This window comes from Acomys minous (genome assembly GCF_964271855.1).
Source record: "Acomys minous genome assembly, chromosome: 19".
NCBI classification, from domain to species: Eukaryota; Metazoa; Chordata; class Mammalia; order Rodentia; family Muridae; genus Acomys; species Acomys minous.
In genome coordinates, this window is record NC_140499.1 from 20612539 (window position 1) to 20639021 (window position 26483).

Below are 26483 nucleotides of genomic sequence, written 5' to 3' on the forward strand. Positions count from 1 at the left end.
CACCTACAGACACTTTATTTTTGACAAAAGAAGCCAAATATATATAATGGAAAAAAATAGCATCTTCAACATATGATGCTGGTCTAATGGATGTCTAACATGTAGAAAAATGCAAGTAGATCCATATTTATCACATTGTACAAAACTAAAGTTCAAGTGAATTAAAGATCTCAACAGAAAACCAGACACACCAAATCTGTTAGAAGAAAAAGTAGGGAAGAACTCATTGGCACAGGAGACAACTTCCTGAACAGAACACCAACAGCTTGGGCTCTAACGTCAACAACTAATAAATAGGACCTCATGAAACTGGTTTTACTTCCCTTCCTTTTTTTTTTTTTTTCCCTCCCTAAGACAGGATTTCTCTGTGTAGCTTTGGCTGTCCTGGACTTACTTTGTAGACCAGGCTGGCATTGAAGTCAGAGATCCCCTCGCCTCTGACTCCCAAGTGCTGGGATTAAATGCGTGAGCCACCATACTTGGTCCTTGGTTTTATTTTCTTAATGGTTTTGTTTGGTTTGGTTTGGATGAGCATAAGTTCTTAATTATAATGTAGTCCATTTTGTTGGTGCTTTAAATGTTTCAATTACTTTTATATTTGCTGTGATATGACACCACGATGAAGACAACTTAGAGAAAAATGGTATATGGGGGTTTAGTCCTAGCTAGAGCAATAGGACAACTAAAGGACATCAAGGGGATATGAATTGGATAGGAAGAAGTCAAATTATCATGATTGTGGATAATATGATAGTATACATAAGTGACCCCCCAAATTCTACCAAAGAACTCCTATAGCTGATATACATCTTCAGCAAAGTAGCTGGATCAAACACATGGTGGAGAGAACGTGGAGGAAGGGGAATGCTCCTCCATTACTAGTGGGAGTGCAAACTTGTACAACCACTTTGGAAATCAATCTGGCACGTTCTCAGAAAATTGGGAACATGAAGGGGATGCAGACAGTCAGGATGAGGCCTGAAAGACTGTGGTCAGAAGGTGGGGGAGGAGGACTCCACCTGTCAGAGGTCTAGGTGAGGAGTGGATGGGACAGGAAGATAAGAGTGAGGGGATTACAATCCAGACGTAAAGTGAATACATTATAAAAAGAAAAAATTTTAAAAAAGAAAGTAAAACCACAAACCATAAAAAGATTTCCAAGAACTATAATTGTCAAAGATAGTGTGTCTAGAACAAGGAATTTCTAATTCCTAGAAAAAAATAGTTTAGTATACAAAAAGTATTCTAAAGAGGTCAATTAACAGAAAGGGAGATCACACTCAGTAGACACCAGGAAAAAGACAAATAAAAGTGATTATAAAGTAAAATTCAAGACTGGTGAAAATAGGGGCTGGGCGGGGAAATGGCTCAGTTGCTTGCTTTTCAGGCTCTAGAACTTGAGTTCAATTGCCAGAGTCTACATAAAAAAAGGAGGTTTTGGTGAAGCAGCCTTATAACTTAAGTATTGGAGAGGTGGAGACAGGTGGGGTCCCTGAGGCTTCCTAGCCAATCAGCCTAGGCTATTAGGCAAGTTCTAGTGCAGTCACAGAATCTGTCTCAAAAAAGAAAAAAGGAAGGAAGGAAGGAAGGAAGGAAGGAAGGAAGGAAGGAAACAATGCCCAAAGCTAGAGGGACAACATCAGAGGCATCTTCTGGCCTCTTAAAGCAATCACAGAGAACTGGTGAATACATGGAACAAACTAAACTCCCAAACATTGCTGATGTTAAAATCACCAAACTTTAAAATTAAATATAAACACAATTCTTGGCACTATAACCAACTAAAATATGTATAATAAGGCACAAGAGACATGACCAAAAAAAGTGACAATGTTACTCGTAATCATCCACTAGTTCGAACTAATTCAGATATCCATCAAAATGATGTGCAATTAATTAAAAACTGTGAAGTGTGTTTAGCAATTAAAATGAACCAATTCTATCTATATGTGATGATAAGAATACAATTTTAAAATATCATGAATATTTTACACAGAAGAATACATGGTTCATGATTTTACTTTTTAAAACGAAAACATAGAAAAATACTAAATTAAGGCATAAAATTAAAGACAATAGTAATCTTTCACTATCTTTGAGGAAGAGGGATTATAATTTTTTTGAGGTTCCATTCTCATTCCTGGACCTGAATTGCAGTACAAGAATTATTCACTTTTTAATAATGCACTTGGCTTATTTGCTTCCTTTTTATGTATAAACAAACATATATGCAAATACATTAACCTGTTGCTTCTGTAAATGTTGGAGACATTGGTGGAATCACGCAATACTCATGTTTATTAATGTATCACTTTCTTTTAATAAAAATCAAATGTACTAAGGAAATCCTCCTGTACCCTGAAAATATAAAGACATTTCTATGGATTTTTGAAAAATTAAAGGGTTAATATTGTATTTTGTATGTTATGAGTTTGAAGCCAACCTGGGCTACACAGAGAATCTAAGGCCAGGTATTCACAAAACAAAACAAAATAAACAAAAAACCAAATGGAGCCAATTAGAAACAATAAGATTGATAGAAGTCAAAGTACAAGGCTGAGTGTGGTAGCACACACCTTTAATCCCATCATTTAGGAGGCAGAGGCAGTCAGAGTTCAAGGCCAGCCTGGTCTATAAATCTAGTTCCAGGACAACCAAGTCTGTTATACAGAGAAACCTCAGCTTTAATAAACAAACAAACAAACCAATGTGGAAAATATGAGAGGCAGATGGGAGGATGGGCAACAGTCATCTTTATCTAAACAGGGAGTTAGGTGGTGTGGCTATTAGGACAACCCCATCTTTAACGGGCACACAAGGTCTAGCTAACAGAAAAAGGAGGTCCTAGAGTCCCAACACTCATTCTTATCTCTTCATACAAGCCTTACAATTCCATGCTCCCATTTCGTAAATACACAAATTTCAAGCCCTTGAAGTTTTGCTGCCGCTGTTTGGGAATCTCTTCTTCCACTCTGCTTGTCTTTACCATTCAGATTCAATTAAAAACAAATTGTCTTACTTGGGTTTGCTAACATTTGGGACTCAAATTTTTAATCTAAGAATTATGGTTGTTTTATTCTTCTAAAACTCGTCTTCTAAAATTCAGGCCTATCCTTGTGCTAAGCAAACTCATTCTTGTAATTCTTGACCCACGTTATTCAGATTGTGGCTATTTATTCCTGTTTATAGAGTGAGTTTTTTCCATTTCTTATCTTCCTATGAAATAATGCTATAGTTGTAGTGTCATGATGGATAGGTACATTTGGTACATGTTGGATAGGTACATGTTAAATGGGGGTACATTTAACATGTACTTGTTACTGTGCTAAGGGCTTTGTTTGTATCTCCCTATTAAGTCCCACAACTCAATAGAGTTAATATGTTCTTACACTCCTAAGTGGAAAACAACTGATACAAAACCAGAGGCACAGAATCAGTAAGAATTTTGCCCAAGACCAAACTTGGGAAGTGTGAGAGCTAGGCAATATACTCACAGAAACAAATAAGCATCATGTCCTTAACTTCTGGTCTATGATGCTTTCAATATGGAGCTCAGCATGTTTCCCCAACCTTCCCTGTTGCTCAAGAAAAAAACCTGAGTTGCTCTCTTCCTCTTTCTTTCAAATCTCTCAGCCTTTAATCTCTACATTCTTCTTAGGTCACTTCTTTACTATGATTATGACTGTAGCTAACAAACTGTACTCCTCTATAAACCTCTATATACTGTTAAAGGCAACCATACTGTTTTTCAACAACGAATACTTTTAATCCCTTCAACGTTGCAAATACTTGGGATACCTAAGCCAGTCTTATCAGTAAACATACATTGATGTCAATTTTCTGTCCTCTAGCCACTGTTTAATAACTGCACAATAGTCAATATTTGTTTAGCCCCATGTGTTAGATGCTATTCTCTGTCATATTTCAATGTTTATGCAATAATTCCACCAACTACTTGGTAACCAATGCAAGCGAGTCAGCATGTGCTGCCACTTCAGTGTATTTATGGTATTTATGCATCTCCTTCGGCCAATTACATGCTTGGAGAACAAGAATATCTCCATCTCTCCATCAGCTATGTTTATACAGCACCTGGCACGTAATAAAACAGTAGCTCAACAAACATATTTTAAACTGATTACCACTGCAGTGCCTGCAGGTCCTAAACTGCAGACTTGATAACTCTTCATGGTCATCAGCCCTCGAGTTTCTTCGAGCACAAGAGAAACATAACAAATCTATTTCGTGCCTGGCCGCCTCCTATGCACGCTGAAGGACTCTACAAGTATTTACCAGAGGCTCTGCTTCGCTAAGTACATACATAATCTCATGTACACCACCAATCATTTTGTGCATCGGGCTTCTTTTTAATTTTTTACATATTTTCACGCTGGGACCCAACCGACATTCAGAAACATATTAGTAGGTCAATGATAGCGACACTGCACCTTACAGATTAATTTTCCATGAGGAAATAGGGCGCTTACTTTGGTCTCTCAGTAAGTCGATTTCTGTGGCCATTTCGATATTTTAGTTTGGAGTTTTCATCACGTTTATCGATTCCTCGCGGGGGGCGAAAGGGGGGGGGGCAAGATATTTTTTTTAAAAAACAAACAAAAAAGCAGCCTCCCGCTGTGAGGGAAAACGAAAAGCTAAGGGGTCGCTGGGGCAGCGGAGTCCCGGCGCGGAGACATCAGCATCCCACTCACGCGGCGGCGCAGCCCGGCCCGCCGTTCCGCCGAACCCTGGCGACGCTCCGCGCTCGGCCGGACCCGAGAGGGCGGAAAGGGCCGCGGGGCGGCGCACGGCCGGAGGGCGCGGGGTTCCCGTCAGACTGCGCGGGAAGGCGACCCTGTGGCGCGCCGGGCTCGGCGGCTGCGTCACCGCGGGGCTGAGGGGCGACGCCAGGACCGCGGGGAAGCGCGAGCGGCCGCGGACTCCACTCGGCCCGCCCTGCGACTTTGAAAGCCGTGCTCCGGACCGTTCCTTGGAGACGGTGACGCCACGTCCGTCATCACGCGCGCGTCGGGCGGTAGCGTCATCGCGCTGCCTCGGGTCCCGGCAAGGTGATTGGCTACCTGTCGGGCGGTGGGAGGGTCCCTAAAGGCCGCGGTGGGGGCGGAGACGCTTGCTTGGCGCCTTCCGCAGTGGCGCGGGGAGTCCTGGGGGTTGTGTGGTGTGATTTAGTTTTCTGCTAAGAAAACTGAAACCTGTGACAGGAGCAAGCGCTAGCCAAGTCTTGCTTCCGCAGACACTAAGCGTTTGTGCAGGGAGGGCTGTGAGTTCCGAGTCCCCCTCGAGTCACCTTCAAGCTGTGGCTTCTAGGTCTGTTAGTAGCGACCCTCCTGCTCCTAGAAAAAAAGCTGTTGTGGAATATTTAACTCCCTGGCTGCAAGAAGGCACCTGGTCAGGATTCAGGATAGCCTGCAAATCTAGCAGGTATTTCAGATATGTTTCTTCAAATCTAAGGAAAGATAAAAATTTGAGGAAAATCAAAAGTAAAATTTGTATTGGTGCATAAATTACCTTTCACGGTTTTAAGAAGCAGTGTTGGTCGGGTTTGAGCCTTAGAGCTCAAACACACATACACCAAAAGACTGGAGAAATGACATTTAGTAATAAAAAAATGTTCACTTGAAGTTTACCACTGGCTTTAGAGCCATTTTAATTGACTGTATTTTTATGCTTTTAAATGAAGTTTCACTAGGTGTGTCCTGGGCCTGAGATAGCTTAGTTACGAAGTGCTTGCCTGATTTAGGATCCCCAGCCCCCCTCCCCCCCAAAAAATCCAGGTGGGCCCCTGTGTGCCTTTAATACTAGTGCTGGAGAGGTGCAGACAGGAGGATGAGGGGAAAGGAGTCTGGCCAGCAGCCTAGACAAATTAGAAAGCTCCAGAGTCAGTGAGACACTGTCTCAAAGAGTAAGGTCAGGTATGTTAATAAGATTTTTTTTTCCTTTGAGAAAATATCTGGTGAAAATAAACTTAAGAAGGGTTAAAGTGAACAACATTTGAGAATGACATCACATTGACACCTCATCTCAACCTCAGTCCATACACAGGCATGGGCACACACACAAATAGAACAAAAAGCAAGTGTATCCTGGATGAAGTTTTGTTGGGCTTTCTGTTTAACAGTTTAAGAAGTTTTGAAACCCTGTATTCTTAAGATAGCATAAACAGTGTTAGCCCCATTCCTCTAAAAAGACTCGCTGTTAAATATATGTGTGTTGGTAATAGCATAGAAAGGTTTACTTTAGCTTTGAATTAGTGAATATTAAACATGCTCTGGTTTTTCAGTGGCTGTGATTATGCAAGCTCTACTTCTTAAGTTTGGTGTAGGATACTTTATGATGAACTTTTCACTGACTCTCTTCAAAGAGACTTCCCTTCATTTGAGCCCTGTGTTGTGATGTAAGCTGGCATTGAATAACTAGCTGTGAATTTAATATTTTATATTCAGCCTTTGTAAGATACATTGGTGTGGAGAAAGCAAGTGTGACTTCTATATAGAAATGATGGATTAAAAAAATCTAAATTGAATAAGTGAAACAGAGCTTTCATGTTTGCCTTTGAAGTGTTTGGTTTTACATGATCGTGGTCAAAATAAGCACAAACCACTTGAAACTTCACACATTGAAAATTGATGACAAATTTCAGTAGTAATCTTAAGAGGTTGAGACTGAACACCTAGTATTCAGCAAAGAAAACCTGAAGAATATATGCAGTTGAAATTTAAATAAGCCAGTTTCAAAGCTAGTTCCTCACACAAAGGACTTGAACCCAGAAAGTATGGTTTCAAAATCACAACCTTTAACCACCATGTAGTATAAATTATGTATAATGTTTTAATGTTTAGAGTTAGTCTCTAATTGCAATGAGTGAATTGCTACTTTACATATTTTATTATAATCTCTGTGAATTACAGTTCATTTTCAATGGTTTTATAATATTTATATTGCTGAATTATCCTTCCCTCTTAAAACAAAGAAGTGAAAGCTCAGACTTCAGCGATGTGATTTAAAACCTTCTTTGTGTGTTCTCTCAACATTTTCCCTGAAAAATCAGGTTTGTCTGTTTCTGGATTCTAAGTCCCTCCCCCTGGGACTTACGGCATGGTGGGCGGAGCCTAAGAGCTAGCCTTCAGCTCCGACATGGGTGAGAGACCACAACCTGCACCAAACTAAGGAGGGCTTCCAGGTCTGTGCTCTATGGTAAGTCCTTTGATTTTCTCTTTACTGCCTGTCTTGTACTAAAAACATGTTACCTTCCCACGGCCTCCAGCTGGCACAGATTCCTCTGATTTTTACTTCCTCCTCCCTCCATTTCTTTTACAAATGTGTGGTGCAGTTGCTGCGTGCAAACTAAAAAGAGATATGTACTGTAGAAACAGTTAAGTATTACACTATACCCACACTTGCATCTATTTCCATATGTACGTGTATACATTAAAGACTTTGTATATACACATATACATTATATATAATGCATCTCTATGATATAAAATATAAAACATTAACATATGTACATGCATATATTACAGAATATGTTTTTATTCCTTTGGAAATTTACGTATGTATGTCATGATTTTGGTCATGCTTCTCCCCCTAACTCTTCCCAGACCCAGTTGTAATGGATGTAAACATGTTTTTGTTTGGATCCCAAGTGTGGGATGTGAAACAGACTTACATGAGGGTTTGCCGTGTTTGTCTGCAGGAAGCCGACTTATGAGAGAGAACACGTGGTGTTTGTCCAGTAGAAGAGGAAGTGCCTCTTGCAGGGGCACGGTCTTTGCCAACTGATAAGCAGCCCAGGACAGACTTTTTTGATCTTGGCATTGTTTCCTGTTTTTGACTGTACATCACTCTGCTTCTAGATGCTTCTAGAGAGAACCACTCCAGAGGACGCTTTGAGGTTCCAGCCGCTGCTGTTCAGTCACCATTGCTGAATTCCTGCTTTGCTCTTTTACAGGTCAGCTGGAATCCTGCCGACTACACCGGGGGGGAATCGCTCCAAGGAACTGAATCTTAAAAGGTCTCCTTCTCCTGTTCCCATCAAGCTCCTTTCTCTCCTATCTAGGGCAGGCGGGCTGGAAGGGAGCTATAAGCATTAAAGAACTCTTAAATAAAGTAGGTTTGGAAAAGTTCAAAGCCTACACCCACCCCTGACTCTTTGTCCCCTCCCAGCCTCGTGCCCCTTTTTTCCTTCATTTTGTCTTCCAATAATAACTGCATCAAGTTCATGCTTTTAATATATTCATGCATATGGGGCCATGCTTTGGATCTAAATTGACGTACAAGGGGTTACACTCCTAAAGAAAGCTACCTCTCTGTCTCCCACCAACTGTCAATTGCCCCTCAGCTAGGAGTTATGGGCCTTTGAGTCGCTTTCTCCTTTGTGCTGAAAGGCTGACCGGCTTGGTCTTGGGCAGGTCTGTGTACACAGCCAAGGCTACTGTGAGTTCATGAGTACAGCAGTCCTGCCATGTCCAGAACACACTGTTTCACGCCTGTCCTCTGTGACCTCTGGATCTCGCAAGCTTTCCTCCATTCTTCCTTAATGTTCCCCCAGCCTTAGGAAGAGGGTGTGATTTAGATGCCTAATTATATTAACACATAGCTTTCAATAGGACATTGATGCTACTGACACAGTAGGTTTCTTCTGCTTAAAGCCGTTCACTCAGAATTTTAGTTGTAGACGCTAGAACGGTATTCAGTTGACATAGACATAGTTCCCAGGTCAAGCAGTCTAGCTTACGCTGGGAGATAAGAAATAAATAAATACCCAGACAAAACATTATGAGATTAAAAAAAAAGTTCTTCCCAAATACCACTGAGTTCATTTTGAGTTGGCCTTCTACTCTACTACCTGGCCTGTCCTTAGGAGTGGTTTGTATACTCATTGAGACTCCACTGGAGAAAACTAATTTTTCCTTTGTGAGCAGTTGTCAGTTGGAAATAGCTTGTTGGTTAGGGGTGGGAGAGCATGTCCACTTCCTCATCTGAGTGCTGGATCCTCATCTAGCCTGAATTTGTGCAGACTCTGCACATGCTGCCACTCACTGTGTGACTTTCTATGTGCATCAGACACTGCTGTGTTTCGAAGGCTCTGTTTCCTGGTGATTTTCACCCTCTGTGGCTCTTACAACCTTTTTGCCTCTTCTTCCATAAAGTTCCTGAATCCTAAGGTGAAAGGTTTGATGGAGACAACCCGTTTTGGACTGAGAGTACCAAGGTCCCTCACTCTCTGCATATTATCCAGTTGTGAATATGTGTATTTGTTCCCATCTATTGCAGGTAGAAGCTGCTCTGATGATGGTTGAATGAAACACCGATCTATGAGTATGGCAGAATTTTGTTAGGAGTCATTATATTGCTATATTTCTTAGTAAAAACAGTAGTATTTGGTTTTCTCCTCAGTCCATGGCCTAACTGGTACCAGACTCTTGGCCACCCAAGCAGTGTCAGGTGTGGGTTCCATCTGTGGAGTGGGCCTTAAGTCAAATCAGATGTTGACTAGTCCCACAAGCTTTGTGCCATCATTGCCCTAGCATATTTTGCAGGCAGGACACCATTGTACATCAACGGCTCTGCGGATGGGTTGATGCTTACATTTCTCTTTTGGTAGCATGAAGAGTACCTTCCTGTATCCAAGATGCTAGAATGTAAGGGTGAAGGTTCTATGTAGGCACCAGCTCAACTTTTACATGGTCAGTGAGTTGTATCGGTGTTGTCTTCAGCAATGGAAACCTCCTGTCAGTTTGTGGAGAACAACCTTTAGTCTTGGCAATAGCCTGGGTTGTTTAGGGACTCCCATGGGACCCCTTTCACCAACAACTCAGTTAGATGTACCTCACTTCCAATACTGAGAGCTTCATTTGGTGACAACAGATGGCCAATTGGGAATTTGTCTCTCCCATTATTTGGTGATTGTGTTTAGATTGCCTTCATAAATGTGTATAATTAAGGAAGTTTCTACTGGATTACTACCCCTCAAATGGCCCTTAATTTTAGCTATCTCTTTCAGTTGCTATCTCTTTCCAAATTCCTGTACTTGCCCCTCTCTTCCTTTGCCTGTACCACTTGATCCTCCTCTTCCTCAGCACCCCTCTTCATTCATAACCATCTATGATGCTTCCGTTTCCCAATGAGACCTATCTGCCCCCACTACCCCCGTCCCTTGCTTTGTTCCGAATTTCTGTTCTTGTAGCTTGGTTACCATAGGCTTAACAGCTAATATCTACAAATAAGTGACTGCATAACATATTTATCTTTCTGAGTCTGGGATACATAAGTCATTAATGTTTTTTTCTAATTTCCTCCATTTACCTGAAAATGTTATGATACCATTTTTTAAAGAACTGAGTAATATTCCATTGTGTAAATATAGAACATTTTCTTAATCAGTGCTTTTGTTGTGGGACATCTAGGTTGTTTTCAATTTCTGGCTATTATGAATAAAGCAGCAGTGAACATAACTGAACAAGTGTCCTTGTGGTAGGATGAAGCATCTTTTGGGTATATGCCCGAGAGTGATATAGCTGGATCCTTGGCTAGATTGATTCCTAGGAACTGCCTCACTGATTTCTATAATAGTTGTTAAAAGTTCACATTCACACCCTGAAGGGATGAGTATTTCCCTGACTCCACGTCCTTGCCAGCATGAGCTGTCACTTATTTTATTGAGTCCTAGCTATTCTGACGGGTGTAAAGATGAAATCTCAAAGTAGTTTTGATTTGCATTTCCAGGATGACTAAGGAAGTTGAACATTTCTTTAAAGTGTTTCCCAGTCACTTGAGTTTCCTCTTTTGAGAATTCTTTGTTTAGACCTATACCCCATTTTTCAGTTGGGCTATTTGTTTTCTTGATATCTAATTTCTGGAGTTCTTTATATATTTTGGATATTAGCCCTCTCTTGGATGTGTAGTTCGTAAAAATCATTTCCCATTCTGTAGGCTGCCACTTTGTCAGAATGATGGTGTCCTTTGCTGTGCAGAAGCCGCAGTTTATGAGGATCCATTTATTAATTGGGGTTTTGTTTTGTTTTGTTTATTTTTTCAAAATAGACTTTCTCTGTGTAACAGCTCTGGCTGTCCTGGTAGTCACTCTGTAGATCAGGCTGGCCTCTAAATTACAGAGATCTGCTTACCTCTGCTTCCCGAGTGCTGGGATTAAAGGTATGCGCCACTATGCCTGGCTCCATTTATTAATTGTTGAACTTAGTGCCTATGCTAATGGTGTTCTTTTTAGAAAGTACAATGACTTTTCCTGTAAAAGCTATTCCCAGCTTTCTCTTTTATCAGGCTTGGTATATCTGGTGTTTTGTTATTGTTATTGTTATTGTTACTATTATTATTATTATATGGTTTTTTGAGACAGAGTTTCTTTGTGTAGCCTTGGCTGTCCTGGACTCTCTTTGTAGATCAGACTGGCCTTGAACTTAAGAAGATCTGCCTACCTCCATGGTTGCAGTCTTCGATGCCATTTAGACTTGAGTTTTGTGCAGGGTGATTAAGTATGGATCTATTTGAATTCTTCTACATCTTCTACATCTAGAGATTTACTTGAGCAGCACCATTTGTTGAAGATGTTGTCTTTTCCAGTGTGCGTTTCTGGCTTCTTTATCAGAAAATCAGGTGTCAACAAGTGTGTGAATTTATGTTTGGGTGTTCAATTTGATTCCATTGGCCAATGTGTCTGGTTTTGTGCAAATACCATGTTGTTTTTTTTATCACTATAGCTCAGTAGTACAACTTAAATCTGGGATGGTGATACCTCCTGCAGCTCTTTTATTATTCAGGTTTGTTTTAGCTATGCTATATGTGTGTGTGTTTCTATGTGAAGCTAAAATTACCCTTTCATGATCTGTGAGGAATTGTGTTGTAATTTTAATGGTGATTGCACTGAATCTGTAGATTCCTTTTGGTAGGATTGCTTTTTGATCCTGCTGATCTGTGAGCTTGTGAGATTTTTCCATCTTTTGATATCTTCTTCAATTTCATTCTTTGGTTTCTTGAGGTTTTGCTCATAGAGTATTTCTTCTGTTCTGTTTTGTGGAATAATTTGAGTATTGGAATTAACTCTTCTTTAAAGTCTGATAGAATTCTGTATGAAAATCATCTGGCTCTTTCTTTTGGTTGTAAAACTTTTAATGCCTGCTTCTGTTTCACTAGGAGTTATAGATCTGTTTAAATTGCTTATCTGATCTTGATTCTACTGTGATAAGTCATATGTATCAAAAATTTTAATTTTTTAGATTTTTTTCAATTTGATGAAGTATAGGGTTTTTAAAGTATGTCTTTATGATTCTCTGCATTTCTTCAGTGCCTGTTGTTATTTCCTCCTTTCATTTCAATTTTCATTAATTTGGATATTATCTCTCTGCTTTTTGGTTAATTTTGATAAGAGTTTGTCAATCTTACTGATTTTTTTAAAGATTCTTTTTTATTATATTTCTTTTTTGACATATACATTAATATTATTACACATAAGTAAGATAAACTACATACAGCAGGAAGAACCACAAAATAATCAGGAATTATATAAGTGTTACATTCATAGTGATTTGGCTATTTTTCTTTGGCAAACTTGAAGAAACATCTTTCTTATCTTGGTGAGTCTAAAATCTGAATGAAAATCACTATCTATCATATCTCATCTCTATTAACTTGAAACATGTATCTAGACCTAAAAACATATTAACCTCTAAACAACTAAGCTTAATTGGAAGACTAAACTATCTGGTCTTCAACCCCATCAGAGACTTGAGAAGGAATAAAAGTTAATTACCTGAGTGAACCGAAAGTGCAGGTTATCAGCTTCCAAAATGAAAAAATAACAGAGGCAGTTTCCTGCCTGAACAGTCACCCAAAACTCTCTATAATGTCGGATCATCATCTTCAGCCTTCTGGCCCAGTATATCTGGCAGACATACTTGTGAGGCAGGAACTATTGAGGACTTGCTTACCCTGTCTTGGCAGAGTTTGGCTGTCAACTCTGCCTGCATCCAAGCTGCATATTTTCAGGCAGAATTCTGTCTGTAGCTCAGTGCAAGGACATTTTGCCCAGTGGCTGGTTTGCCACATTTGAAGCCAGCTCCATAAGGATGGTCTTTAATGCTCAAAAACCATTTTTTGTTTCATTTATGATTTGTCTTTTCATTTGTTTTTATGGATTTCACCCTGAAATTGATCTTGTTGCCTTCTCCTGTGGGGTATGAATTGTATGAAAGAAGCTTCTGACTGTAGCTGATGAAAACCATCACAAAAAGCCACAGTGGTCAAAATGCAGAGAACAATTTACCATGAGCTCCCTAATCCTAGTTGATATATCTGTGGCACAACTACTTCTAAGGTTCAGGGAACATAATGGAAGAGAAGATGGGGACATTTTAAGGGCCAGAGAACCAGGACATTTGCTGAGAGACCGTATCTTCTATATCGGATAGGGAAGCTTCTTCCATGAAATCTCAACGATGCTAGTCTAAAGTAAACTGGACAATGGCATTCTAATGGGAACTGGGGAATCTTATGAGACCCCACCCCTAGAAGGAGTTCAGGCAATTAATGACTGCTGAGAAAGGAAGTACCTTTTACTTAAAAATGAAATGAAAACTGAAGCAGGAGACAGCAAGGCAACAGAGCAAGGCACAAGATCCTAGAAGTCAAAAAACCATCTGGGCTGTGGAAAATTATGGACTCCAAATTCTATTCCAAAAGACAATTGGAGCCTAAAAGCTTCACAAGGTTAGTCTTGATGTTGCTCTGTTAATGAAGAGTCAGTCTTCCTCAGGGATGAGCTCCCAAGTAGTCAGCCCTAAAAACGTATATGAGTATATAAACAACACTAAATGGACTCAGCATGATATGTGTGTGTGTGTGTGTGTGTGTGTTTGTGTGTGTTTATATAGAGACTACATCAAAATAGACAAGGGACGGGCTTGGTAGTAGTAGAAGGGGAACATTGAGAGGAAACATAATATAGTAATAGGGGATTAAAAATTATCAAAGTATATTATATAAGTGCATGAAATTTTATAATAAAACCCATCATTTATAGAATTAAAAAATGATAGGAAAAAAGGAAAAAAATCTACTGATAATCAATTGATATACACACACATCTGTTACCATCTGTCAAAAATAAAGCAAATTTGTGTACTAATGAGATGGATGTATTTATGTTTTTGCACAAAAAAATAAATCTTGGCTAAATATGGAAACTACATAAACTCATAGTTGAGTACATTTACAGTTTCTGCAGTGGACTTAGTCTTAACATTTACAATAATTTTTGTGTACACAAAGAAACAGAGATATATCCAGACTAAAGCTGTGAAGCTTTTAGGCTCCAATTGTCTCTTGGAATAGAATTCGGAGTCCATAATTTTCCACAGCCCAGATGGCCTTTTGACTCCTATGATCTTTGCTTGACACTCTGTTGCTCTGCTGTCTCCTGTTTCAACTTTCATCTCAGTTTTACATGAAGGGTACTGTTATATGTTGTTAACACATTTTTTTGAATTTTCTTTTTAGATGGATTTTAAAATTGAATACACTTGGGATGGTTTTCCAGTGAGGCATGAGCCAGTGTGTATCAGGCTGAGTCCAGATGACAAGGGAGTGAAGATGGAGGTTAGTGCTCCACTCTTCAACGATCCTCCAACTCCTCCTGGAGAACCAGGAAAGCCTTTCAGTGAACTTTGGAATTATGAAGGTAAGTAGAAGTATTGTATTTTATTACAAACATAAATCTTTTTCTAATAACCTCTCAGAGAACTATTATTTTATCTTGCTGTTAGGAAATAATATGCTTCTGGACAACGAACACGCAGTTCTGATCCTGCCTAACCATCCGTCATTCTGACTTTCTTTCCATTACCTATGGGGCTCCAATATACAAGCAGAACAGAGAAAAATGGCAGGCCCAAATCTAGATGTTTGTGTTGCTGCCACATTTCCTTCTCTCCCTATGTCTTCTGCTCTAAAAAGAGTTCACATTCCCCATTTTGTCTTTTAAGAATCTTTAAGCAGCCATCTTTACCTTAAAAGCCTCAGGTATAGAAATTTTAGAGTGCTACTTACTGAAGAAATACTGTCAATGTGAGATTTAATATTTACTTTCTGCTGTCAAGTAATCCCACTTATCAAATTAAGGCCAAAAGACCTACCAGAAAATTAAATGGTTTCAGGTTTGTTCTCTGACCCTTCCTGTACTGTGTCTTCAGCAGGCTGCAGGGGTCCTTCTGAACTACTGTTCATGATGTCATCCCCATAGATATAAAACATTACATTACATAGAAAGTAAGAATTCCCCCCAGGATTCCTCACCCAGAATATTTTAATTTAGTTATTTGATTAGCACAGAGCCTTCCTTTCCAGTAATCTTTTATCCTAAGTCTATTTTTCACTTTGAGCCAGAATGATCGATTTGTCTACCTCTCTAGATGAAAATTTTAAATTTACTCTTCAGCTACAAGTTTTTTAATGTAAAAGAAAAAAATATACTTGAGTATGATTTTATATTTATTGTTTAAAAATATTAATAGATAAAAATCATTCTTAGATGCTTCGAAACAGTCTGGCAAGTTTTATACCAAAGTAGAAAGAAAAGGACTTGTCTTTTCACTTCATATATTTTATGCTGTTGTAATTATTTACAAGAAAGATGTACTACATTCACAAGTAACTAACTTTTAAAGGCACCAACGCTTTATTTTTTCCAAGAAGAAATACAATTCCTGAGATTATAATAAAATGACCACCAATTACAAATAACCAGTATTATTTTTAAGTAGTTTTTAAAAATCAGCTTGAAAAAAGATTTTTGTGCCTGTGGAGGTGAGGGGACAGTTTGTGGGAGCTTGTTCTCCCCTCCTTCCTGGGGCTCTCACACAGGTCGTCAGGCTTGATAGCAAGCACTTTATCTGCTGAGGTACCAAAGTAGCCCACCACTGTTCATGTTATAGACAGGTCCCCACAGCCACACACACATGCGCATACATACACATATTTAAATTTAATGTACATTTGGTTCATGGACCATACATTTAGTTACTGCTTTATAAAAAATATAAATATTATGGAAGTCTTGTCATGCCAATACATATTTTATTGTCTTTTACTTTAAGGGCACCATTGTGTTCTATTTCAGGAACGTACGTATACATGCTGTAGCTTAGTCTCTTTCTCTGAATAATAGGTAACTTCTTTATGTACCAGGAGATAATTTCATATAAGACATAGATGTTTATATCATCATTTCTAGGTTTTTGAGTGAGACTCTGATGGTAGATTTTTACTTCTTTTCTCTTTCTAGTTGTCATATTAGTTTAATGGGATAAATTCCAAGAAGATAACTGGCCTAGAGTCCATCTGTGTAGAGATGTTGATTTCCCTATGGCCTCAGTATCACTAGGCTTTATATTTCTTCTTAATTTATGGCAGACTTCTATGGGAGAAATTGAGGATAACTTATTTCCTATCTTTTCTTTTAGACTCTGTATATTTATTTTGCTCACTTTCCTAATGGGGAATAGCATGATGATTTAAGAAACTTAGTAATTCATCATTTAATCTGAAGAAATAAATTATTTACTGTTTACCCTAAATAAAATTTCCCATGTCCTATTTGTTCTTATAAGTTGTGGAAGCATTTTTCTTGAATGATAAAACTGAGCAGTATTTAGAAGTTGAACTTTGTCCGTAAGTATAAACTGTTTTTCTTAACTATTACTTCATGATTTGAACATATTTGTTTCTAGTTATAAATTATATGGTTGTAGTAAAGCTCACTCAGTTCAGCTAAGTAGAGGTCATATTAACTGAAGTCAAATTTAAATCTGTTAATTGACTTGTACAATGCATACATTTAGAATTTATGTTTAGAGTATTATGTTGATTCAGTTTTTGATTTATTAATATGAATGATTTAGTAGTAACAAAAATTGTTTTTTAAAAAGTCAAAAACAAATTCAATGGTATTGCCGGAGATTATTTGTTTATTTATTTATTTTATTGTCTCATATTGCTCTTTTGGGCTTTAAAAAAAATCTTACTAGTCTTTGGCTTGTATGTTACAGTTTCTAATTTTGTGTTTTTATGGGTTTTGCTTTTGTTTGAATATATGTCTCAGAACGTGTGTGTGTGTGTGTGTGTGTGTGTGTGTGTGTGTGTGTGTGTGTGTATGTTTGTGTGTGTGTTTATTTCAGTTTGTTTTTTGTTTGCCTGTTTTCTGAAAAGAGAGAGAAAGAAGGTGTGGAGTTAATGGGTGGGGAATGGGGAGGATCTGGTAGAAAATAGAGGAAACTGTGATCAGAATATATTATATGAAAACTAGTTTCAATATAAAAGGGAGACATGAAGATGTAATGAATTAGCTTACAGAAATGTTTCTTTTAGATGTTTGAATTATTAAACTTTAATTTTATGTTTTGTATAATTGTGTATTCATGTATTTATTCATTTAGTCATCATTCATTATTTTGAGCACATAGTATGCCATTTTTCCATTTAACGCCAAGAATATAATCTAAATCATACCTAGATTTTCCAAGACTGACATTAAAAATATTACTCTTGAACTTTTAAAAAAATGTTTATGAAACAAGGTCTCCCTGTAAGCTCTGACTATCTGGAACTCATGGGGTTAAAGGTGTGATCCACTATACGTAGTGCCGTGTCACTTTTTTGTTTGAGCTTCAATATTTACTTGGGAACCTTCTTTATGTGGTGACCAACTTTTATTTCTGAGTAGTTAAAAAAAAAAGGAAACTTATGTTTACCTGTTATTTAAATTATAGCATGCTTTTGATACGTGTTTTATATATTGCTATTATTTATTTTAGATGTACTTAAATGTTTTTCAATATCAGTGTTCAATAGTCCTTATTCCTTCTTAAACTTACAAGAAAGCCCCAATTAATCCGCCCGAAACTTTAGATATCACTCACCCTCCATTTGTTGTTTGTTTTTGCTAACTCTAACATGGAAAATGGAGTTATTTATAATTATTGTTTGCAATTTGCCTTGTTTGCACGACAGGGCCTCACTCTGCAGCCCTAGTCAGCCTGGAGTGTACAAAGATCATGTGCCTCTATCCTATGCATGCTGGGACTGGAGACACACGCTGCTATCACACCTGGCTGGAAAGTTTTTTTTTTTAACATCAGAATAATTAGATATGTTTTATGTTATCTTTTAACTAGCACTGCAAATACTTTATTTAAAGTTATGCTTAATTCTTATAAACTATCATGAAACGTAGTAAGCTTTTAAGTAGTATGTGCTGGCTTTCATCCCACAGCTGAGAGAGCCAAGACAAACATTTTTAATTTGACTAAAGGACAGAAAAAAACTTGGATTTGCCAAAACTCCCAGGTTTAAGCTATAGACTTCTTTTTTAATTTGTTTTTCATTTTTGAAAAGCACTTATTTATGTTCTATGTGTTTATGTGCATATGCAGCATAGTTCACATGTGAAGGTAGAGGACAATTTGCAGGAATAAGGACTTGAACTTAGGATGTCAGGCTTGGCAGCAAACCCCTTTACCTGCTGAGCCATTTTCCTGGCCTCTGTAGTTTTCTTTTATGTGGCGACAATCTGACAATCTATGGAAACAAAGAAAAATAGCAATTTTTTTTTAAATTAAGAAACTTTGTGGTAGCCACTGTGTATACTTTTTTAAAATTAAGATCCACAGAGTAGTTTGATTTCATATATAGCAGGTTAGTTAATAATAAAGAATTATGGTTTTTTTCTAGGCAGTCAATTCCTGTACTGGTTAATTAATAGCTAGGGAAGCAGCAAGAAGAACATTGTTTTAATTTGTGCAAAGTTTTATGCATCCTAAGATCTTCCAAAAGCTCCATAAAAGCAGTAAAATTAGTCAGAGGATTGTTAAATGGGAAGGATTACTTGTCTTCTGTTACAGTATTTTATTGGAGAAAATCCTCCCTCAAAAACCTCACAGAGGACCATCTAGGTAGAAATGTTTGGTAGACTTCCAGAGGCAGAGAATTTACTTCATGTAAATACATGCAATCTTTTGCTTCTCGCTGACTCAGCTAATCCCACTTATTCATTCTCATTAGAATTTCCTTTTGAGAATATCTTATGTTTTTTCTGTGGAGATGTGGCATTGGTGCTGAACAAATGGTAGAAAGCTTGCAAACAGATGGCAGACCGCTTGAGGACAGCAGTGTGAAAAAACAGCTACAGGCTAAAGCCTGGGCCGTGTTGAGTAGCTTTGGTCAGTGGATAGTTGACATTTTCTACCTGACTGATGAGCCTCAAGGAAGTTTCCTCACAGAGAGAACCTTTAGTTAAGCTGTTCCATTGAGACTTGACAGTGGGCTCCAGCTCTCCTTGGGGTGCTTTAGCTTTGCAGCTGGTTTTACTTTAAACTCAAAGCCTCATGATTATCATTCTGTTCCTGCTTTCATACGTTGTGTTTTCTAACCAAATGAAGTATTTTACATAATTTCCTATCCAAAGACTATAAAAAGCAGGGGCCAGTGAGATTGCTGGTGGGTAAAGAATACGAAAAGTAGTGTTAGCCTGTGAAATGTTTTGCTTGGCAGCAGTTGCTTGGGAAATGGTCGTTCCCAGGTTGCCATTTCTAAGTAATGTGACTTACTGGCTCTCCCTAGAGTTATCCAATATTGTGTTGCACTTTTTAGTTATTTGGAAATTTGGCTGCAATCACACACATTCCAGATAGAAAAGGAAGTAAAGAAGACAATGTTGTTTTTCTCTAACACTCATGCAGAATCTTAATTTTGACAGCCATGGACAGCATTTAGTTCTTTTACTCTCTGGAAGAAGAAATGTTTGGAAAGTGAGTAACTAAACTTATGAAAAAATCTTTTAATGCACAACATGTGCATCTACAATAGAGTTGAACTTTCCTTTTGTATTTCTAATAGAAAGAGCTTGAGTTATCGTTCAAAGTGTCCAGGGGAGAGACTAACTGGGAAGGCAAAGCTTATCTTCCTTGGAGTTATTTTCCACCAAATGTGACACAGTTCAATTCATTTGCAATCCATGGATCAAATGATAGAAGAGAGTATGAAGCCCTTTACCCTGTGCTACAGCAGGAACTGCAGCAAGGACAAAAACCTGATTTGTAAGTAGGAAATACGCAAAGGAATGCCCTAACTACAGAGGTCTTTTTCTCCTCCTCCTCTTCCTCCTCCTCCTCCTTCCTCCCTTCTCTTCTCTTCTCTTCTCTTCTCTTCTCTTCTTCTTCTTCTTCTTCTTCTCTCTCTCTCTCTCTCTCTCTCTCTCTCTCTCTCTCTCTCTCTGTGTCTTTCTTCACTGTTGATTCTTAGCACCTTACTCTGGGATTTATTGATATAACTCTAATCTGGTTAATGCTGGCCAGGTGGGCAGAAAGGAATAGAAATCTAGGCACCACAGACTGAGAGCCATCATACCAAGGTGATGTGCCATTTTGTCTTCTCACTTGCTAGTACCTTCCCAGGAAAGTGTGAATACACATTGGCCAAGGTGGAAGCATGGCAGAGCCATTTCTTATAGCTCAGAGCATTACTGAAGCACAGGTGAAAGCCTTTCTTTGCTCACTAAGCCACAGGAGAGCACTTTAGAATAAATGTGGTTTCTCTGGAAAGAAAGCAAGATCATCACTCTTCTATTTGAGTCTCCTTTACTTTGGAAAAGAAATAACACAAATTTGTCCTTTAATATGAACCAGAATTTACTAAAATGTTAATATAAGAATAAGGCAAGTACTTACGATTGATTTACAGCTATATCGAGTTAGATTGATTGTGTTTGTGTGTGTGTGTGTGTGTATGTGTGTGCTCCTACATGTGCAGCACACACGTGTTGCATGCGTGTGTGTGTGTGTGTTGCAAATGCAGACAGAGTCCAAAAGATACCTTCGAATATCATTCATTTGAAATACTGTACACCTCATTTGAGATAGGGTCTCTCATTGATTGGCTTAGAGCTTATAAACAAGCATAGGCTGGCTGGCCAGTGAGCTCTGCCTTCCCTGTACTGAGATTAGAATTGCACATTACTACACCTGGCATTTTTATGTGTTGTGAGGATGAATTCAGGTCCTCATGTTTCCTTAGCAGATACTTTACTGAGCTCCTTGAGAGCTGATATTTATTTTTCCCTTGAGCTATAAGGGAACTGTGTGCAGAACTAAAGAAGATTGCTTTGAAATATGGATGAATGTTTTCAGAACTGAGTATTTGATAGCTTCAATGAGAACATTGTATATAGAGAATATATTTAACATTTGTTATTTCTTAAAATAGAATCTTGTACTACCATCAATGTGACAAAACAAATAGCCCTATAGGATCACTGTTTCACAAATGTATAGTTCATTTAAATTTCTTCATTTCTTTACTTTTAGCCATCGTCTAGAGTATTTCAAGCCTTTCAGTTTCAACACACTGCTTGGAGAAGACTGGAAGCAGCCAGAATCAGACCTGTGGCTAACAGAGAGACCTACTATATAGGAGTATAGTAGATAACCAACTACGTCATTTTTTCTCTGTATCTTTTAAGGCAATCTAATAAGATACATAAAACACATTTTAACAACAAACATTTTAACAGAGGTCCCTGAAATGTAGTATCTTTGTGGCAAATTGTATTTGGTGATCATAGAAATAGAAACTCTTTGCAACATAAAATAATTTTTACTTAAATATCCTGTCTATCCTTGAAATCAGTACAAAACAATAATGTGATGAGACAATCTATATCTGCTAAGGCATCAGGGTTAAAGAGATTTTTAAGCTAGATACTTTTACTGTGTGGGAAGAAATGAAATAGTCTTGAATTAAGGAAATGAAGTTGATAAGGTTACTTATAGATAAGTAATATTTTCTTAATGTTGTTAAGTAAGATGTCAGAAGCCTTCATTTGATTTTTGAAGTGTCAGACATTCTTGGTTGAAGATAGACCAATTTAATAAATCAGTACCCCTCTCTCACAGAAACGGGTCATGCAGACACAAATTTTAACAAAAGGAGCCTTAGAGTGAAACTGCACCACATATCAAATAGAGACAGCTGCAGAGTATTGTAGCAACCTCTGCAGAATGAACTTGATTTTCAGAGGCTCATTGGACGAACATGTTCCAGATATGATCAGATAGCTTTAGCTGCTTGGGTTTATTTATACTAGAGGATTTTATATCTGATAAACCAATTCAGCCAAGTAGCACACAACACAGTCAGAGTACGTACAAAAGTAATACATTTTCCGCACACTAATAACCAACCTATTGAGAAATCAGGAAAGCAATCCCATTTATACCCCAAAGAATATATATTTAGAAATAAACCTTGCACGTTAGTTACTTTTCTCCTTGTAGTTAAAAGATAATTGACGAAAGCAACGTAGGTAAGAAAGGTTTTGTATTAGCTCACAGTGGGAGGATGCAGCCCATCATAATGGGGAAAGCACAGCAACAGGAATGTGAGGTGGCAGGTCACAGTGTGTCTACAGTCAAAAACAAGCAAATGAATGGAGTACTCAGCTCACTTTCTCCTCTTCACTCAGCCCTGGACCCTATTTCATGGAGTGATGGAAACCTCATTCTGAGTATGTTGCCCGTTCTCAAACCTTTTTAGAAACACTCTCACAGACATATTGGAGCATAGCTCCTAGCTAGTTTTAACTCCAGTTAAACTGACAGTAAAGATTAGTCATCATATCTTGCTGAGGTGATGAAAGGCTTCTACAGTGAAAGTTACAGAATATTGGAGAAAGAAATAGAAGACACGAGAAGATGAAAAGACATTTCATGTTCTTGGATCAGCACAATTAGTATTGGGGAAATGGCCATATAAAAATGAGCTATATAGAATTTTATGTGATCACCTTCAAATTTTGACATTCAAATAACTAGAAAATATTCTAAAATATGTATGGAAGCCAAAAGGCATATAATAGGCAAAGATGTCCTGAGTATAAAAACAGCATTGGAAGTATCCCAATATCTGATTTCAAGTTATACTACAGAGTTGTAATAATAAATGGGGCCAGCACAAAAGCAAACACTAGACCAATGGACTAGAACAGAGGACCTACGTTTTGACAAAAGAATAAAAAAAATCATGAGAAAAATTTCCCTCAACAAATGATGCTGAGAAAATAGTATATTCACATGGAAGGCTAGAGCTAGGTCCCCATATCCCACTCTGTGCATATATCAGCCTCAAGATTTAGTGTATTGAAACCAATAGAAGAAAACATAAAGAAAATACTTGAAGATGTAAATACAGACAGCGACTGCAGGAAACTAACTCCATTGGAAGTAAAAGAATTAACAAATTAGATTTCATTAAATTGAAAGAATGTACAGGAAAGGAGACAATTAATGAAGTGAAGAGACAATTGACAGCAGGGAGAAAATATTTACTCGCTACTCTTCCACAAGAGGCTTAATATCCAGCATATATGAAGAACTCAGAAAACTTTAATGCCAAAGCAAGGCAGGGAAAGCTGCAGTCAGTCAGTGAGCAGATCATCTACACTGTTCTCAAAAGAACCTGTATTGGCAGATATTTTTTTTTAAATCAGAGTATTTACGTATTAGGAGAATGCAAGTTAAAACTACGTTGAAATTTCATCTTATCCCAGTAAAAACAGCTATCCTCAACAAAGCAACAAATGCTAGTGACAGTAAGAAGCAGAAAGAGTTTGTATCTGCTGTTTGTGGGGATTTTATATTATTACTGTCAACCGTGGAAATGAGGATGAAGATAAACTGAAAATAGAGCTACCATATGATCCAGCTCTGCTACTCGTACATCTCCAAGGGACTGTGCATCAGCATACTACAGACACCTGCCTAGCTGTGTTCATCACAGTAATCAAGCTATGGCATCAGTCTCAGTGTCTGTGTTGATGCTAGTTTTTAAACTCTATTTTATTTGGGTTATTTACTGCCTCCAGCTCCTTTCACCTCAATCCCTTCTGACACCCAACACTAGGTATGGGAGAAAGCTTAGTGGAGAGAGGGGGTGTAGACCACTTTACTTCTCCTGGCTCTTTATGGTCAACTGAAGCCCCCTCTCCTTGGACCACTGTCCTCCAAGCATTCCTTGAAGCCTTCTTCCATCTCTCCTCCAAGTCAACATCTTTTCTCTCTCTTTCTCTCTGTCCTTTCCAACCCCCCTCACTTTCTCTCTGAGCTCTCATATGTATACCCTTCAGAGTTCTTAGAATTTAACTGCAGCTGGCAAAGACCATACCCCATGAGGCAGTTATCAGCTTTGGGCAAACTAAATCCCAAACTAAAACACCACACTTGGGATTAAAATAAAAACATGTTTATATAACATAACTTGAGTTTTTAAAGAAACCAAAACTTTCAATACATGTCCCGTGTTTTGTTTAAAAAAAAAAAAAAGGAGGGGAGCTTTTTCTCTAACATCAACACTATATACAATAAGAATAACTATTAGAATTATCAGGTAAGAATTCTATTTATAATGTCCAGTCTATTTGTATTTGGCACCCTTGGAAAAAGTATTCCATTATCTATCCTATCCTGGTGATTCCAAAGGTCTAAAACTAAATCACTTTATCTTGTATCTATCAACCTAAAAACACCTATATAGACCTTAAAACATTGTCTTAGTTCCTGAACAACTGAGCTTAATTGCAGTAAGATTATGACTATTTAGTCTTCAACCTCTAGGCTTTAGAAGGAAATAATATTACCTAAGTATGTAGGGAGCATAGAGAAAGCAGTTTCAGAACTACAGAAATGACAGAGACAAGTGGACAATTACCAGAGGTTTCTCTGTGTTATTGGGGCATCCAATCTTCAGCTACCACCCCAGAATATCTGACAGACTTTTCTGTGAAGCAGGGATTTTGAAGGCCTGGTCACTTAGTCTCTGCAAAGTTGGACACTCAATTTCCTGTGTCCTGCTTGTTAACAGTTTGGACAGACAGCCTGCTACTAGCAATTGGAGGACAGTTTTTTCCCAGTGCTACCTTGCCACATTTGTTTCTTTGATACTTGTCATCTTTAAAGTAGATTAAAAGTGATGCAAGGAGCAGATGTGTCTCTTTGTTAGAAAACCCTTTTATTATTAAAACATTTTAAAATGTCATATTCTGGAGCTCTCTGAAGTATTTGAAGACTATCTATTTGCCTACCATTATATAGTGTATAATTCTTTCTATCTATCTATCTATCTATCTATCTATCTATCTATCTATCATATGTTGGAATAGAACAATGATGCTTGTTTCTAGCTATGTATATGTAACATATACAAGAGACTAAATAAGTCGTATTTCTGAAACTAAACTATGAAGGAGAGAAACCTGTTCTTTAGGATAAGTGTGGGATCGGAACTGTCTATTGAGAGAACAGGTGATGTTAATTCACTAGAAGAGCAACCACCTCATTCAGGAGCTTAATTGCTACCAGATGAAAAAGATCCTATGAACAGACTCTGGGAGGAGATATATAAATGAGCCCAGAACTGGCGGCGGGAGGATTGAAGACTTGGGATAGATTTGGCTGTTCATCGCTGCCCTTCAAGAAGCTCCTAGAGAAAACCGCTGGAGGGAAGGCTTCAGAGCTCAGGCTCCTGTTGACGCTCTGGGATCTGGTTACCCTTGGTTCCAATGGAAGAAACCCTGCGACTCCTGACTGGAGAATAGTTCCTCGGGATTGATATCCTTAAGGTTGTGTTGTTGTGTCAATTAATCCTCATTTCCTACTGTTTTGGTTAATCGGGTTATAATTGATATAGGCTCAGTCAATAAGTTGTTAATAAAATATTTTGGTTAAGAAAATTGAGTCTACAAAACTAGTATCTAACAAAACTACAGTTAAGATTATTTATAGGTGACCAATTGCTAACTAACCTCTCCAATCATCTTGAACAGTTTGCAATAGTTAGCTTTCATTTTCAAATGAGTTGCATGTGTACAATACATTAAGCAAGAGTTGAACAAAACAATCTTAAATTTCTATCAATATACAATAATCCATGCCAATGCAAAACATTTGAGGCCGACTTGATAATTACCTTTTATCTTATAATTCTATATCCCCACTTTTCCTTTATCAGTCTCTTTTTCCCCTCCCTTCCCTTAACACTACATAAAGAAAAAGAAGTAGAGAAGGGAGAAAGAACGCGATCCCTGATTTTAACCTTTAGTTTGCTTCCTCTCTTACCACGATTAATCCATAACCTACCAAATGACCAAAAACAGCCCCTCACCCGATGTCTTGGGAATGAGGGCATCATGTTCTTAAAATTGCTTCTTCTGTCTAGGGTTAAAACATCTTTTCGGTATCCTTAGGAAATTACGATATTGGCCAAGCTCTGGAAAAGCTAGCTGTACCCTCTTCTGTCAAGTCTCTGTGCTGTCGTCCAGTCGTTATGGGATTGATAGTGTGGGCTAGCCCTTTTGAAGTTGACCTGGATGCAGATGCTTGAGGAAACTGTAACTGAAGCAGTCTGTG

General features: G+C 38.1%; 2 protein-coding genes across 5 annotated transcripts in view; one reads left to right on the forward strand and one right to left on the reverse strand.

The window, feature by feature from the left end:
- Nucleotides 1-5000, reverse strand: part of SCLT1 (sodium channel and clathrin linker 1) — a 140782-nt gene extending 135782 nt beyond the window's left edge. For 2 of the 3 annotated variants that reach the window (XR_014776753.1, XM_084768866.1), the window contains exon 1: nucleotides 4488-4998. Coding sequence is in view for 1 of the 3 variants with exons in the window: in XM_084768866.1 (XP_084624992.1) it covers nucleotides 4488-4521 (34 nt within the window). In the remaining 2 variants the exon portion in view is untranslated. Of the gene's footprint in view, nucleotides 1-4487 lie in introns of all 3 variants that reach the window. The other variant, XR_014776754.1, reaches the window with a different exon arrangement.
- A 137-nt stretch (nucleotides 5001-5137) lies between these two features.
- LOC311590072 (UPF0462 protein C4orf33 homolog) lies at nucleotides 5138-25313 on the forward strand. 2 transcript variants are annotated; one of them, XM_084768867.1, is made up of 8 exons: nucleotides 5138-5439; nucleotides 7067-7212; nucleotides 7970-8032; nucleotides 14533-14713; nucleotides 16641-16701; nucleotides 19784-19835; nucleotides 19924-20123; nucleotides 21390-25313. In XM_084768867.1, exons 4-8 carry the CDS (start codon nucleotides 14533-14535, stop codon nucleotides 21493-21495), a joined length of 600 nt encoding a protein of 199 aa, XP_084624993.1. In that variant the 5' UTR covers nucleotides 5138-5439; nucleotides 7067-7212; nucleotides 7970-8032; the 3' UTR covers nucleotides 21496-25313. The 2 variants fall into 2 exon arrangements, with proteins under 2 accessions (XP_084624993.1, XP_084624994.1); XM_084768868.1 differs by lacking the exons at nucleotides 5138-5439; nucleotides 7067-7212; nucleotides 7970-8032 and adding an exon at nucleotides 7803-7969.
- Nucleotides 25314-26483: the final 1170 nt, after the last annotated feature.